Below are 16,896 nucleotides of genomic sequence, written 5' to 3' on the forward strand. Positions count from 1 at the left end.
AACATTTCAAACCCTAACAACACACTTGAAACACAACCAATGAAGCCTCTCTTACTCAAACTCTCCCATCAAATAGTTACTCTCGTCTCCATAAAGCTCCTCTTACTCTTTAACTGGCTAGAATGGGTTTATAGAGGTTATTTATGAAAATTCTATTTTTAGTGGTTTTAATCATGAGATTTTATGGACTCATTATTTTTACAATGTTTATAAACTCAAACAAATGGAGACTGTTAAGGCTCTTCTTGTGATGAGAGCAATTTTCAGGGAATAAAAAGATATGGGTTGAAATATTGACGATGATAATGAAATGATGGATTTTAGTAGACTAGTTTGTGATTATGGATTATGATTGAATAGTGATGAGTCAATTGCTAAGTCAGAGAGCATGCATATTTGGAAAAGAATGTTAATGCTGGTAAATCTCCTAGAAACAATAATATTTTAGTTGTAAGTCATCCATCATTGACAGATGAAGAAGATGATTTCAGATTGGAATAACTTGATTTTAATGGTAATGAAGAGAATAAAGAATCTATTGGTGGAAATTAAAATTGACTGAACTTCTAAAATCATTGAGTTCTAAATGAAGAGGAGATTTTAGTTCGATTTTTTAGGTAGATGACTAACATATACAGCTTTGGTTGTACTTTCATATTAAGATTCTGCTGGTAAGGAAAAACAATTGTAGCCATCTTTGTCCCTCTCCCTCATACTATTTGCTACTTAGTGTTAGCTGCATTATTGATTATAATGTTTGGTTGATATTCTTTGCTCATTTATAATGTAAATACTTGTTTATTTACCTTAATATTTGAGGTTTGTTGATTTATAATATAAGTACTCGTCTTTGTATTTTAATATTTGAGGTTGAATTTAATCTAGTACATCATCTACTACTACTGTTTCTCTAGTTATGCTTCCTTTTTTTCATAGATGTTAATTATCAAGTTATTTTTCTTCCTTGCTTGTTGGCATTTTGTCCTCTATGCTTTAGATTTATTTGTCTCTTTAAATATTATTATTGCTCATTATTTACTTTTTTTTTTTTAATTTTTTTTAATTTTTATGTTTTGAGGGTTTTGTGTATGCTTTAAGAGCTTCTTGCATCTTTATTCAGTTTATGGCTCTCTTTTTTCCCAGTAGTTTAGAGTACCTTCATTGGTCCTTGATTATGTATTCGTTCTTTTGTAATCGATTCATTCCCTCCACCTTCATGGGTCTCAGTTTCTTGGTATTTCTACTTTAGAGACATAGATTGATTGTGTAATGTTGTAGTATTGTTTTTATTTTAGTGCTCAACATGATTCAACTCAATATATTAAAAAAAGAAAGAAAGAAAGAAAGATTAAACTCAATAGTATCCTAGCAAAATATGATTAGGTGGAAAATTTTTCTTGATTAGGTTCTAAAAGCAATACTTGTTATTTGTCTTAGGCTAGGTGTATATTTCATCATTTTTCTTCAAGCCATTTTGGACCTTACTCTTATCGCTTTTAAATTCTTCAATTTAGTTTTAAATCCAAGAATTCAAAGACCTTGTATGTATCCAAGTCACTTCAAGCAATTTATCTCAGGTTAGCATTACTAGACTACCATTGAGTTAGTTCTACTTTGTTTATCTTGTTTTATTTTTTCGAGCCTTACTACTCCTGCATCTCAACATCCTCATCTTAGCTATATTATTTGTTTTATATGTTAATTCATTCATTATTATTAATCATATAATCACCCAAATTTTTTCCCCTTCCAATTCTAAAGTTATATTTCGTGCATACAACAGTCATGGATGTACTCCATCTACTGCGTTCACTATATCTAATTCTTTATGTAATGTCATCTTTTAAAATGTTCTTTTGTGATTAAACCTAAGTATCTATATTTTTCATTTTTTGGTCTCTCTGTTTTGACCACTTCACTTTCAATTATATATTAACAAAAGTTGTACACCAAAAACTTATTTGAACTTTTATTTAGCCATTAATCATTAACATTATGACAGAAAGAACTTATATTAATTAGTAATGTTAATCACATTTTATGTATTTTGTAATGAATCTAAGATTGTTCTTTGGTTGTATAACCAACATAATTTTTTTTAAAATTTTTTTTAATTTCATGCAAATCATACAATTGTTCGGTTTTTTGTTCATTTATAGAAATGCTCTTCTTCCCATGTAAACATACATCTCAAAACCAAAAAATAGAAAAATGCACAGGAACTAGAAAATTGTCCCTTACTTACAAACTTCGGGGTGGGGAGGGGAAGGAATAGAAAACTTACCAACCTAATATAAGAATCAACATGTAACAAAAAAAAAAAACTATAAAATATGTGTTATAGCATATGCATTGAAAAAAAAAGGAGAGTTTTTTTCTTTTATGTTGTTTTTTGGCCACTCATGTGACAATATTACATGCTACTCACACAAGTGAATTTGAAAAATTACAAAAACCAACGTTTTTGACCATTCTACTTTTAAGTTTTCAAATTTTCAAATGTGGGCAGTGATTGGAATAGCAACTAGTAAACATAAATATTTTATTTATATGAGACAATTGGTGGCCGTGGAAGAAGGCACTGGTGATTAGAAATCTTGACTCTCGAACCCACTTGCTACAGAGGGGAAGGTGGCAAAATAGTTGTCAGTAGAGGAAGGGGTGGTGGTCGCGGGGGGGTGGAGGTGGGAAGACGGGGAAGGGAGAAACAAACTGGTGAGAGGACATTTTGGTCATTCACATGGGTGAGGGATATTCTTGTTCATTAATAATTAAAATGATGAGGGTATTTATGTCTTAAAACATTTCAAAATTTGAATTGCACACATTTCGTCCTCTCTTCTATTGTTAATTTATTTGCAAACATAAGAAAGTCATATCCTTATATATGAGGCTCACAAATGAGAACTTTTGGGGGATCATAAATATAAATACAACATGCTAACCTCATTTAATTAATGTCGAACTGTGGATACATGTCTGATGAGCATGCCAATAACATCTCCTGAAACCTTTGAGCTCTTATCTTTCAAGTTTGAAATCTTTTTGTCAGTTTCCTCTTCAAGCCATTTCACATTTAATCCAGAATTATCCTTCGTCTGCAAGAATAATAGACATAAATTTTCGAATCAAATTAACAAAAGTAACAAATTAGAGACTAGTTGCATAGAAAGAAGTGTTGTAAAAGATTTAAAAAAACTAAAACCTCAGTAATTTTATTTTGATATTCAGCCTCCAAATGTGAACGATAAAGTAATGCATCTCTCTCAGCTTCTTCTTTAGCTTGTTTCAATCTTTTCATCTTTACTGAAAGGCATATAATTGGATACACTATATTAGTTAGTTTACCATTCAATCAATAATACAAAACAGTAGCCTACTTTGCACAATAAATATTTTATATTGTATAAATAATATAATTTTTTCATTTGAGCAAAACTAGAGAACTTAATTACTTACTATTGAGTTTTTTTCTTCTTTTTTTTGGGGCCATTCTTGAGGGTTCAACTTCAGTGCGTGCACATCTGTGCTAGCAACGGTCGAGATCGAAATCTAGGTCAAGGTCAATATCGAGATCTCGATAGTTGGCAGCAAGTGCTGTGCATTTAATGCGCAACGTTCAAGTCTGCCCCCATTCTTGATGCCAGTCATAGTAACTGGGGGCTCACAGGCCTAAGGGAGATGGGATATGGGAAGGAAAAGATGTGGAGGGAATAGAAGATTGAACCACTGACCTCCTTAGACTTTATGCCTTTAACTAAAGGCTACCATCTAATGTATCAAACCTAAGAAAATATTGTTATGAAATGCATAATATAAAAATAAAAATTACAATTTCTGGCACTTGTGACAATCTGTTGAGCTTCTTGTTCTGCAGTTAGTAGCATTTGGATGCCTCCTTGTCCCTTCATTGAATCCATGGTGATAACCTGACCTGATTAGTAAGATTAAAGTAAGAAAATAGAATGAATCAAATGATGCATAGGTGTTTCAAGTTTCAAACTTCCTTTGAAATAATCATTTGTTTCTAATCTATAACAATGAAATCATAATTAATGATTAATCTTATCATAAAAGGGTATTAGATGGGAGAAACTTAATTTCAAGTCTGTCATTGAAGGAAATCATCCATTTACTTGATTAAAGTATTAAAAGACATTGATGCAAATTAGTATATTTGAAGAATTTCAAAAAATAAATAGATGCTCACCAGAACTAACTTGGAAGTTGGAATTGAAAATCTAATTTTTTTTTATCTACTTTTGCATCTCCATTTTTTCTGACTTTGAAGGTAAAACAAAATTCCAATTGATAAACACTGACAAAATAACATTTTGATTGTTAAGACAATAAAATAAAAAAAAAATCATTTTAGATTATATTCGATTAAATCCATTCAGCTAAACATCAGCAAGCAAGTGATTGCAGTAGAACTGAGATAAAGCTTTAAAATTCAACACCAAACCAAAGGTGACAGCAAATAGAGACCCTAATTTGATATACAAAATGGGGGTTGGAGGGTTCTCTCTTTTTCCCATCTATTGGTGTTGTTGTGTCAGTTTCACCAATAAATCTCTAAACTACATCTGGAAATGCAGATCTGTGATCTCCAGATAACATGAACAGAATAAATTGGCAGAGAAATTAATCTGATTCTCTTAAAAATCATATGTAAATCCATTTGGAATGTAAAGAGAAAAAAGAAATTCTTTCGTGGACTTACGCAATGGAAGATGGACGCTAAAGGCTGAGAAACCAACTTGATCGTTTGGAAGAGTTCGTTCTCTTTCTCTTTCTCTCTCTCTTTTTATCTCGAAGTTGCAGGTTATGTTTCCATCAATTTAATGGAACTGCAGCGACTTTGGCGGGAAAACCGTTGTGCTTTGTTTATTTGGCGAACACGTGGCATAGATGTTGGCAGTAATGGAATGTGGCAAAGTTTTGAGGGGCAAATTAGTAAAATCACCTTTCAGGTAACTTCCTGTCTTCCTCGTGAAGGGCGCAAGTTAGAAAATGGCTGCTCTGACGTGAGGGAAAGGATTTAGTCGCAACTCGCAATACCTATATAAACCCTAACTACCAACTTTTCCGGTTTCCGACAGTGCATTACTCCGGGGAAAAAATGTCGGAGAGGGATCAGGAAAACTAAAATTCGCTTCAAGAGCAGCGTGGATCTTTAACCGGAGGAAATTTTGATGGCGAAACCAGAGAATTCGAAGCCGGATTCATCATCAACGCTTCCTCCTCTCGTCAAATCGCAGCAAAAAAATCCTCCTTTGAACGACCAAGAAGTCGAATCGAAATCGTATTCTCTCGAGAAGTTTAAACTCTACGAGACGCGAGCTGTAAGCATCTTTGAGTTTTTCAATTCGAATATAATTGAATTCACTTCAACAGTAGGCATGTGAGTTTTTCGAAATTTAAATTTTCTGATCAATGTTTATCTGAGCAGAGGTTTTATCTCATTGGAAGTGATCGCAACAAGCGATTCTTTCGAGTTTTGAAAATAGACCGCTCGGAGCCCTCGGATCTGAATATTAGTGAGGATCCTGTTGTGTACTCACAGTCAGAAGTTAAGAACTTACTTCATCGCATTGGCGAAGGCAACCGTTCCACCGGAGGGTTAACCTTTGTTGCTAAGGTTTTTGGCATTGCAGGTTGGCTTAACTGATTTTTTCCCCCTCCTCCTTTCGAGGTTTCTTCTTTTCATTAATATACGAGGCTTATCATCATTGCATACTAATTATTCTTTTCTACTGGTTTTAGGTTGCATTAAGTTTCTGGAGTCTTACTATCTAATTCTTGTGACCAAGCGTCGGCAAATTGGTTGTATGTGTGGTCATGCAATTTATAGCATTGAGGAGAGCCAATTAATCTCTGTTCCACATGCATCAATGCAGTCTGATGTGGCACATTCAAAAACTGAGCTAAGGTATAATAGATTTGATTGTACCGCTGGTCAAAAAGGGTTCTTGGTTTTAATCAATTAAGCCACGAGTGATTTGTTTAGTAAATGAAAATATGAAACTCTGAGATTTCAAAGCTTGCATTTTTCTTTTAAGACCATAGTTGTTATGATGCATGCTTAAACTTCTCATCTTTAGTGCCAAGTTCCGTATACATGGTTCTTTTAATAGTCAAAACTCAAAAGTATTAGGTTGGAATGCTGAATGTTCGTTCCCATGTGTGTATTCAAGAAGATGTCTTAGATTTGTGTTGGTGCATACTGCAGAATTTCTATTTCCTGTCATCTAGGTTCATGATAAAATCTTTTATATTGTAGCACAATGTACCTAGTGGCCCATTAAACAATGTGCACAGGGTAAAGACAGATTTTTGCACTTGTCACCAACAAAGTCAGTACTTGACAACTTATTATCTGCTCTTAAGGATAACCCCTCAAATGCTTCTGCTTTGTTCTCCAGCCAAGTTTGCCTGCATATTATGAATCATGAGTGATGTAGCCTTAGACTGATGGGTTCAGCAAATGGCCAATGCTGAGATCTGAATCAAAACTTTTCCGAACTTGCTGTTTTCAAGCAATGGGCTTGAGGGCTGTTTTCTGAGATGAATTGGTTCAATGGCTTTGTGGCTTTAAGGATTACTTGATAAAGTGGGAGGAAGAACTTATTTAAGTTTGGATGATCTCGATAAGTTATACTGATGTAGTCCTTGGTTAACTAGGAACCAATTCTTTCAATATTTTAATCTGAACCATCTTATGGGACAAACTAGGCATGGTCTAGGTTTTTGGTTATGTCCTTATGGGTAGTCTTCTAGTTTAGGCTTTGATGGGATGACATTGCTGCTGAGGATGGATATGCTTAATGTAGTTGGGCTTGATGAAGTCAAATGTTGTTAAGTTTGGTTTCAAAAGGATTAGGCTAGGTTTCAAGGCAAAAGGGATATTTCCTAAAATGGGTTTGAAATTTAGATATCTCTATATGATGTAGATGGGAGACTTCTAGGTCCAGAACTTAGACAGATTGTAGGTAATGATATAGGGATATGATCCTCCAAGTTTGGTTGGACTTGGATGGCTAAATTGGAAGGTATGTGGTTTCTTGTTTTACGGCTTAAAGGAGTACGAGAATTCCAGAAAATATTTATTATCTTAATATTGACTGGTCAAGACGAGGTTAAAGTAGGATCTTAGGTGACAAACATTGGCGGGATGATGATGTAGCCTAAATTAAATGAGGGTCAAGCTGGAAAGGGAGCCTTGTAAATCCTTGGAGTCAAATGGCAATGGAGTTTGAAGGCTGTCAATTCAGCCAAAGCGCTAGGATCTAGGCCTAATCTCATGTTAGAACTTAGATTTCTTCAATCTTGGACCTTTTTTGACCAAATTGAACAAAAGAAGTAGTTGCAGCAGCAAACACTCACTAGGGACGCTTAAATCTGAGAGAAAATAATTGATGATCTATTGGGGGTCTATTTTTATCAAAATAAACGAGTCATAGTTGGATTAGGACCCTTAAAATGGACTTAGACTAGGAAATAAAAGACATGACATAAATAAAACTATTAGAATGACTAGTTTGTGCTTATGGTTGGTTAGAATTGCTAAAATGCCCTTAGCCCAACTGAATTTATACAGTACTGGAAAAAAGAATGGAACAAATTCCATTTATTCTTGTGTGCTGGGCAGCAGCTCTAGCCGTTAGCTAGCAACCCCAGGGGCTTTTCCTAGTCCTAACATTCCACTTGGGGTGGGATTTGGCTCTTGCAATTTGATGAGGTGCCTAAAGTTTTGCACGTGTTTGCTGGTTAGATTTGGGTGTCTTGGGAAGTCCAAAAACTTCTAGAAAAAGGAGAAAAGTGATAGAAGGGGCATGGGGTGAGGCTGCCAGATACCTGGATAGAGGAGCCTTTTGAAGCTTTGGGTTGACTTGATGTCTTCTTGAAGGCTGTCAGTGCAGCCACAACAAGGATTTGGCTTGATCTCTTGAAGAACCCTGGCTCTTGAAGTTAATTTTACCAAGGTTGACATAAACAGCAGCGCACTAGCATAATCACACATAGAAGCACTCAAGCTTAAATGGAAAGTAATCTATTAATCAATTGTAGTATATTCCATTGAGTGGGGGACGATTTATAGTCTTACGTATGAACTCTTAGTGAAGTTAATTACTGTTTTCTATTGCTTCTTGTCCTAAGTTTCTATTTTAGTTACTTTTTATTTTTGTAACTCCTTGATATCTTCCTATCTAGTTGTTGTATTCACACGTAATTTTTTGTTGGATGAATAAAGAAATATATTAAATGAAAGGAAACAAGAGAACAAGGTTTTTATGCAGAAGACCGAAAAGAAGAACTAAGACCCCAGGAGACAACAATAAGCCTGTTCCTTGGGGTATTATCAATAGGGAGATGGGGTATGACTAATAGTCTAGAAGATACATCAAAATAGATGGCATTCCCCCTAGAGGTGATGGATCAAGGTACAATATACTAGCTTAACAATCCAATCGCAAATGGAAGAGATTGAAAAGTTTCTCAAAATCCAAGACCAATCTCGAAAAAACCCATAGGATTGCCTCGAGCGGGGCCAAATGGAAGCTAGGGCTTTTCCCCAGATATATCTGGAGAAGGGGCAAGAAAAGAAAAGGTGCTCAAGGTTCTCTAAACCATTCCAACAGAGGATGCAATTGGGGTTAGCAGGGATGTGGTGGCCAATAAGGAAGGATTGGGTGGGGAGGGCATGGTTGAGGGCCCTCTAAAGGGTAAGGGAGTGATGGGGGATGAAAGCTTTGAACCAAACCAATGGGGGCCAGGGGGGCTTAGTGTTATGGGATCTGAGATGGTTCCAAGTTGATGAAGTGGAGAAGGTTTTGGCGGTGGAAGGGGGCAGATGGTGAGGTCTCTAGAGAGGGGGGGGGAGATTCCCAAACCTGTGTGAGAATGGGCAAGGGGGAAAGAATCCAGGACCCATTTGAGATGAAGTTTGACAAGGGGGTGGATTTGGGGATACGAGTGTCGTAGATAGTGTGAGGACCAAAGTGATTATAAAGAATGCCCAACGGATGCCACAGATAAAGCCATAAGGAAGTGGTGGAGCCAATGGAGATGGAGGTAGAAATAATAGAGATGGCATGGGGTTGCAGCAAGAGGATTTTCCCCAAAACCTATGAAGGGTTGGAGGGCATAGGAACAGTCTAGAGGGAATCAGATCGGACATGGAAAGAGTAGACCCACCTAACCCAGATAGAATCATGCTTTGCGGCAATTTTTCAGATAAGTTTGAGGAGGCAAACTAGGTGAACATCAATGATCCGACTGATTCCCAGGCCACCTTCAGAAGTAGGGTGGCAGATGGATGACCAACTGACTGGGTGGATGAAGCGCGAGGCTTCGAGGCGCTTCCTTCCCTTTCCAAAGAAAGGCACATAATAAAGACTTTTTAGTATGGATAGTAGATTTGGGATGGAGTAAATTCCGCACCAATAGAGATAGGTGGACTGAAGCACAAAACGGATGAGGACCACTCTCCAGCAAAGGATAGAAGCTTACCCTTCCAAAGTTGCAGCTTCTTACGGATATCATCAAGCATGAGGAGACATGGTGATGAGTGAGCCTACTCCGAATGAGCAGGAGACCAAGATAAGTCATAGGAAAGGAGCCTGACTTGAAACCCGAGAGAAGGAGGAGAGAAGGTCGGAGCTGGTTAGGGACGCCAGAGAGAAAGATGGTGGACTTGTCGAGATTGATCCGAAGTCCAGAGAGGGCTGAGAGGATGGAGGAGATTGATAGATGATCCGCTTTAGAGAAAATCATAAGATCGTTAGCAAAAGCAAGATGGGTGAGATTTAAGGACTTGTGGGAATGGGGGAGATAAGGAGATGACCAGTCTTGGATTGAAAGATATGAGAAATGACTTCCAAGGGTAGGGCGAAGAGGTAAGGAGAAAGGGGGCAGCCTTAGCGGATGCCAACACAGGAAGGGAAAATCCCGCTGAGGAGCCGTTGGTGGTTATGGATACAGGTTTTAATCCAGTGGATGAAAGGGGGAGGGAAACCCATGGAAGAGAAGACATCACTAATGAAGTCTCAACAAATAGAGTCAAAGGCTTTATGAAGATTAACCTTTAGAAGCGCAGCCAGGAGTGAGCGGATCTATCAAATCCACGAACAATCTCCACACAAAGGAGAATGTTATCCGCAATGCTACGGCCTGACATAAAAGCCGATTTATTTGGACTCACAAGGGAAGGAAACACTTTTTTGAGTCTATTTGCTAGGACTTTAGAGATGAATTTGTAGAGGAGATTACAAAGGGATATGGGATAGAAATCAGAGAGAGATGAGGCTCCTTGTTTCTTGGGAATGAGATAGAGGATCGCTTGATTAATGGAAGAGAGTTGAGAGGGGTTAAAGAAAACGCTACGGATGGCATGGACAATGCCATTCTCAATGAAATCCTAGGAGGCAAGGAAGAAGACCTTATTGAAGCCATCGGGGCCTGAGATCTTATTGGGTTTGTGAGAGCGAATGGTAAGAAGAATTTCTTCCAAGGAGGGGATAGCACTGAGAGAGGAGAAGATGAAAAGATTGATGAATTTGTTAATGAGGTTTGGGGGGGAGGGGGTGGGGAGGCACATGGGGGGGGGGAAGAAAAGGTTGGAGAAGAAGGAGACTATCTCAGCCTTGATGTTGGCGGGATAAAAAATGCAAGTACCATTATTGGTGATGAGGGAGGGGATGAAATTGTAGTTATTCCGAGCTTTTAGGGATCAGTGGAAGTAGGCAGAGTTGGAGTTCCAGAGCTCGAGCCACTTGATTCTGGCTTTCTAACGGAGGAAGCTTTCTTCTGAGGAGAGGAGGGAAGAAAGCTCAGAGAAGAGGGATTTTTCCTCTTCAGCAAGGACGGGGTTGGAAGGGTCACTTTGAAGGAGGGATTGGGTAAGCTGAATATTTGAATGATAGGAAGTGACTCTAGCCGAGATATTGCCGAAGGAAGAGTTCCAAGAGCGAAGAGCTTCTTTGGTGTTGCAAAGCTTGCGGGCAAAGGCAACAAGAGTGAGAGAGTGATAGTGGACAAGCTTAGACCAGGCTTTTAGAATAGTGGGAATGAAAGAAGCACTCGCAGTCCAGATATCAAAGAATTTGAAAGGCTTTGGGCCAAAGGAGATGGGAGGAGAGATTTGGACAGAGTAGGGAGAGGGATCACAAAGATTGGAATTAGAGAAAGAGGCATGGGATGAAGGGAAGGAGGAGAGCCAAGAAGCGTTGGCCAAGAATTGATCAAGCTTAGAGGCAATTCGAGCTGGGCTCGAACGATGATTATGCCAACTAAGGGGGTGGCCCGACCAATGGAGGTCGGCAATCCCTGAATCATCAATGCAGGCATTGAAGTCATCCATCGTGATGGGATATGGAGAGGAGCCACCGACGCGCTCATGGGAGAATCTAATGATGTTAAAATCCCCGCCAATACCCCAGGGGATATTTGGGGATTCGGAGGAGATAGATCTGACATCCTCCCAAAGAGGGGTGCAATCAATGGCACGATTGAAACCATATTTAATGGTGAGAAGAGGGTGGGGAGTGGTTGCCTAGGATGCTGAGGTGCATAAGCTGGGGAGAGGATCGAAGGAGGAAGATTTGGAATCTTGAGGAGTCCCAAAGAATCCAGATACAACCATTGATAGAGGGGGAAGAGTTAGAAATAAAAGACCAAGAGGGGGCAATAGATCGAGCAATCCGAAGGGCATTATACATTTGGATATGAGTTTCAAAAAGGGCACAAAGAGAGACTTTAGCTGATTTGATGGTGTTTCTAACATCAGCTTGTTTTGCAAGGGAGTTGAGCCCCCTGACATTCCAAATAAAGAAATCAAACATTGTTAACAAAGGGGGGGGGGATCAAATTTGCTGTTGGGGAGGGGGTAGGGGGGAGGGGATTCTCACTCAGGGGGGAAATGAGAGGCGATGGAGTTTCTAAAATATCAGGATCAATGGAGGAGCTGGAGGAAGGGGAAAAAGGCTTGGGGATGGAGAAGGGGTTCAAGGGGGTGAAGGGGAGGTCTGGGTCAGTGGCGGGAAGGTTCTGGTTTGAATGGGATACAGGGTAAAAGGAGATGGGAAGGGGGTCAGTTGAAGCTGAGTTATGGGCTAAGTGGGAAGCGGGAGAGGTATTATGGCGGGTTTTAGTGTCGGTAGTGCGCTGGGTTCTAAGGCTGCAGGCTGATTGCTGGGTTTTAGAGGCTTTAGGAGGCCCATGAGGGTGAGTGATGGGAGGTCTAAGGTTATTTAGAGGCTTAGGCCCAAAGGTGTTGGGCTTGGGGCGGGAGATAAGATTTGGGCTGCGGGAGTTGGGCTTGGGCTGACGGGAGTTGGTAATGGGTAAGGTTTTAAGAGGCATGAGAGAAGAGGAGGTGAGGGGCAAAATAGTATTTTTGGGAGAAGGGTAATAGGATAAGGTGGTTTCAGTGACGGTGGAGGTCGAAGCAGGAAGGAGATTCAGGGGTTGGCTTTTCAGGCATTCAGAAGCCTTTGCAGGGGCGATAATCATGGGAATGGTTTCAAGAATGGCAGGAAAGTTGGTCTTCAGTTCAGGCCTTACCTTAACGATCGATCGATTAGAGGCCAGCATGTTGTTAGGAACCTTGGGAGGAGCAGCAGTGTTGTTGGAGCTTTTCGATTCGATGGTGTCAGCTTTCAGAGCTGCATGAGTCAGGATTCACACATAATTTTGTGAACCAATTCCTGGTCTTTTGACTCTTGATCATAGTTATACAATCAGATTGGATCATCATTTGTCTCTGAATAACCCTCCAGAAGATCAATATCAGCAAAAGGTCAAAGACATTCAGACATTCTGTGTTTGATCTTTGTTGGCTGAGATTCCCAACCTTAGGAAATTAGGTAGCCAATTAGTCATATCAACCTTTGTTAGATCTATATTTTGTAGAGCATGTTGGGGAAAAGATACTACTGGGTTCTATGAGGTGTAGCCTAAATAAAGTTTCAGTTCGTTACTCCATCAGAGTCGTCAAAGTTTTTCTTAGTATGTTGGGTTTCTTAGAGGAATCTTGTTCTGATGCTTAACTTGTGGGAACCTTCTGTTGCTACTACAGGCTTAACTAGTTGGTATTTCGGAATGATACTCAAATGGTCATATCTGAGTTTGAACCCTTAGAGGTTGTTTTTAACTATATAAACATTCAAGTACAGTCTGAGAATACTGACTTCTATTTTTATCAGCAAGGTAATGTTCTCCAACTGCTCGTGTCAAGTTCTTGGCATTGACAGGATGGCTGGAAGCCCTGGGGCTTTATAATAGAGATGTTCACATCATATGAACCATCAGCCATATCTCTTATTAGATTAAATTTCAAATATTTATCTTTCGATTCTTCAATATTCTTCCTTAAAACATTTTCTTTTAATCCCAGGTACAAGAAGCTGTTATCCAGTGTTGACCTCACCAAAGATTTTTTCTATAGTTATACATATCCTATAATGCAAAGTTTGCAGAAAAATGTCTTGGCAATGGGTGTGGAAAGTATGCCATATGAAAACATATTTGTATGGAATGCATATTTAACGCAAGCAATTCGATCGAGATGTAATAACACTCTTTGGACAATCGCACTGGTTCATGGGCATTTTAAACAGGTATTTGACCTGTTATATCTTCTCAGTTTTCTTCTTTTGATTATTATCCCATTGCATGTAGAGATGACATATTTAACCCATGGGGTCATGAATCTGGTTTGTTTTACTCATTGTTGCTTAATTTAATCCTATTCATCTTAAAGAGTTGTTCTTCAGAACCCTGTCTTCCTCAATGTTTTGCTTGCTGCTAATGTAAATAGCTATCTCCTCCAAATCTAGGCATCGAATTGTTTTCTAGCTAGGACTGGCAAACCCTAGCTCATAATGAAACCTACAGCCTTAAATAATTAAAACTATGCTAGGGCATTCCCCAACAGAAAAAGCAAAATGCTACACTTCCACATCCATATGGTAACAAGTGAGCCAAGGTTAGTCAGCGCATCCCTTAAGCAGTCTGCCATATTAGTAACTAGATGCACTGACAACTAGGCAAGGGTTCTCACATAATGGATGAGTGCGACTAAAGAAGATAGTCCAATAGTGCTATCACACATACACTATACCCAATTCAACAAAATTGTTTAATCTTAAGAGGATCTTCTATAATTTTGCATGTGAGGGTTTCTTGGTTCTTTCCAATCCTTAGGATTAGATTCGCCTCTTGTGGGAAATTGGATCTTTAACTGTTAAGACTTTAGAATGATGGATGTTATGAGAGAATATGGATTAACGTAGCATGTCTTCAAGAGACTAGATGGAAAGGTAAAATAGATTAAGGAGTTGATGACTTTAGGTTGTAACTTTGATGATTGGATTAACTAGGAACATGTGCAATGTATTAGAACTTTGAGCCTTATTATATGAGCATGTGATGTATTGATGTAATTATGTGTTCAATAGGTCATTTTAGAGGTTTACTTTAGTTTAGTGGTTTCCAACTTGGGGTCCATAGTGGAATACACATGTGCCCTATTTTTTAATATAAATAAATCTGATGGCACTATTACATTAGAAGGCTTCAAATAGGCTGGACAGCAAGTTTCAGCCCAAATGATCCCTTATACTTCTCTAGTTTAAGCCTCCAGTTGAGGGGGAATAAAAGTCAATAATTTGGTGAGTTCTTGCTGAGATAGTGAGATCTCAAGTCAACTATGTTGGGATGGTGAGATTGGGCATAAGATCTAGTATTTGAACTATGTTCTGAATATTGTGAGAAAGCCATTCACATTTTGGTCACAATAGCTTCATAAGCATTAAGTACCTATATAGCAACCCATTAAACTACATTATATCTTCAGTTCACAGCTGTTTGATTTATTCAGCCCCTGCTTTACAAAAAGCCAATCCAGCAAGCACAATTTGTATGACCACGTAACTGTTACTAAACAAAGGATTTGCAGTCACAGTGCCTTCCTGATAATTACAACCCTTAATTTGCAGGAGAGATTGAAAGATTCACAGTCAGTAAGACCATGTTGTGGAATCCTGTTATTCTCTATTTCACCAAACAATTCAGACTTGTCAATGCCCAGCACATTAGAAAAGGTTTTGATAGGTGGAAGATGGATTAGCATCAGAAAGGGGTTCATGAGAAGAATATGGCGGAATCTGGTGCAGATCTGGCATCAAAGAAGGCTGTTGTCTTCTGGTCTATGGGTTGGGTCTTTATTGGTTGGTTCCCCTTGTAATCAGTCAACTTTAATGGACCTCAAACATGGGTTCATGAGTTGAGCACGAAAATTCCATATTTGATTTATTAACTGGTACAATCTAAGTGAGGGCTCTCTTCCATTTAATTTATATAATTAGAATAGGAGTTTTAGTTGATTTAGAAGTCCTCTAGAATAGGTAGGCTGATGGTTATCATTTGTTCTAGAATCCCTTTAAAAAAGGTGGGTTGGTAGTCAGGACTAGGTTGAATATTATCTTAGACCTAGTTTAGGGCTCATTTCTATTTTTATTCCAAAAAGGGCTCTATATTGTGTGGCTGTTTGCCATTTTATAAATATCCCCTTGAGAGAAGAACAAACTAGGCAGAGATTAGAGTTGGAGTTATTTGAAAGTTGCAAAATCTGCCATCTTTCCTCATTGGGAGAGCTAACAAGGCTGAAGTTGGACTCTGTCAGTCTGATCTGGGACCTTCGATGTTGCTGGGCAGTCATCCATTGTTGGCCAAGTAAGGCTCCAGGAGAGGCTTCGGCAGGCAAGATTCCTCAGGTTCGGAACCTGCTTTTCCCCTTCTTTTGTCTGTATTTTCAGCCTTTAAAATCTTTTGACAGACTGCTTTGGACGGGTCTTTTTTCCCCCAGACTAAAATCCTAATAACTCCCAAATCCGGAAATTGCTTAGTGGAATCCCCTTCTCTTTTCATAGACTACAGTCCCTTGTCTTCCCTTCCATTCAATGATAGTTTGAGCCCAATCTGAATGATGTAACCCAGGGTCTGGCCTGTCTTCAGGATCCTCTAAAATAGAACCAGCAGCAAATTAGGGTTTAAATCCTTGCTGTTTGGGTTGAAATCTCAGTTGACAGCAGCTAATAATGCTTCAATACACCCTGTGGATAGGCTGGTTTGAAGCAAGTCCTGGGATTAAGTTTAGTGTAGTGTAGGGTTAATTGGGGGAAGGTTTTAGGGTTTAGTCGGGTTAGTTTTAGGTCTGAAGTTTGAAGAAAATAATTCTGTTTTATCAGAATTTAGTCTGCAGAAATGATCTTCAAGCTATTGTTCAAAACTAGGTTTCCTACTTGGGGTAGGAGTCTTAGGGTTAGGGTTTGAAGGGGAGGTAGAGAAAGTGTAGGAGAAGGTAATCCTAACTCCTAAGAGGGTTTAGGGTTTGATTGAGGGGTTTGGGAGTTGAGAGTTTCAGTGGGACTAGGTTTACGGTTACACTAGGGTTTGGCTTAGTCCTATTGGGCTGAAATTGGGAGGGAAGGTCATTGGGATTAGGGGATCGATGTTTCTAAAGTTTGGGACAGACCTAATGGTTAGATTGCCGTAGATTGGACCTTGAATTTTAGGTGTAAGAGAAAGTCCGAAAAGTGCAGAAAAATTGCAGAAAATTAGAAAAAAGGTGATAGGAGAATTAGGGTTATGGTTTCAGGGTTTAGGAGGGTGGCTGAGGGTAGGGAAGGGGTTGTGCTTACTTGATGAGGAAGAAGACTGCTGTTTTGTGTGGAATGACTGTTGTAGTTTGAAGAACACTTGAAGGAAATGACTCTTGATTTCCCCATGGCCCTCCCAAGAAGACCACAACCTGAATTCCCTCCAAACTCAGGTTTGTATTCAATTACTTGAAAATCACATAGCTGGAGAGCTTTACTCATTGGGTTATCAAAA

General features: G+C 38.8%; 2 protein-coding genes across 2 annotated transcripts in view; one reads left to right on the forward strand and one right to left on the reverse strand.

Moving 5' to 3' along the window:
* Positions 1-2,954: 2,954 nt before the first annotated feature.
* On the reverse strand, positions 2,955-3,920 carry LOC149018296 (V-type proton ATPase subunit G 1-like). The gene is made up of 3 exons (XM_089151069.1): positions 3,833-3,920; positions 3,206-3,306; positions 2,955-3,098 (listed from the first exon to the last, which is right to left on the reverse strand). The coding sequence occupies exons 1-3, from the start codon at positions 3,918-3,920 to the stop codon at positions 2,955-2,957; spliced, it is 333 nt and encodes a 110-aa protein (XP_089007195.1).
* Positions 3,921-5,007: 1,087 nt separating this feature from the next.
* ATSAC1 (Phosphoinositide phosphatase family protein) overlaps positions 5,008-16,896 on the forward strand; it is a 47,354-nt gene continuing 35,465 nt past the window's right edge. The window contains exons 1-4 of the mRNA XM_089152594.1: positions 5,008-5,345; positions 5,453-5,657; positions 5,767-5,932; positions 13,397-13,619. Of these exons, the coding sequence (XP_089008720.1) occupies positions 5,196-5,345; positions 5,453-5,657; positions 5,767-5,932; positions 13,397-13,619 (744 nt within the window). The 5' untranslated portion in view covers positions 5,008-5,195. The remainder of the gene's footprint in view (positions 5,346-5,452; positions 5,658-5,766; positions 5,933-13,396; positions 13,620-16,896) is intronic.

The sequence above is a fragment of the Hakea prostrata genome, chromosome 4, assembly GCF_041222555.1.
Source record: "Hakea prostrata isolate BN-2017 chromosome 4, UWA_Hpros_2, whole genome shotgun sequence".
Taxonomy (NCBI): Eukaryota; Viridiplantae; Streptophyta; class Magnoliopsida; order Proteales; family Proteaceae; genus Hakea; species Hakea prostrata.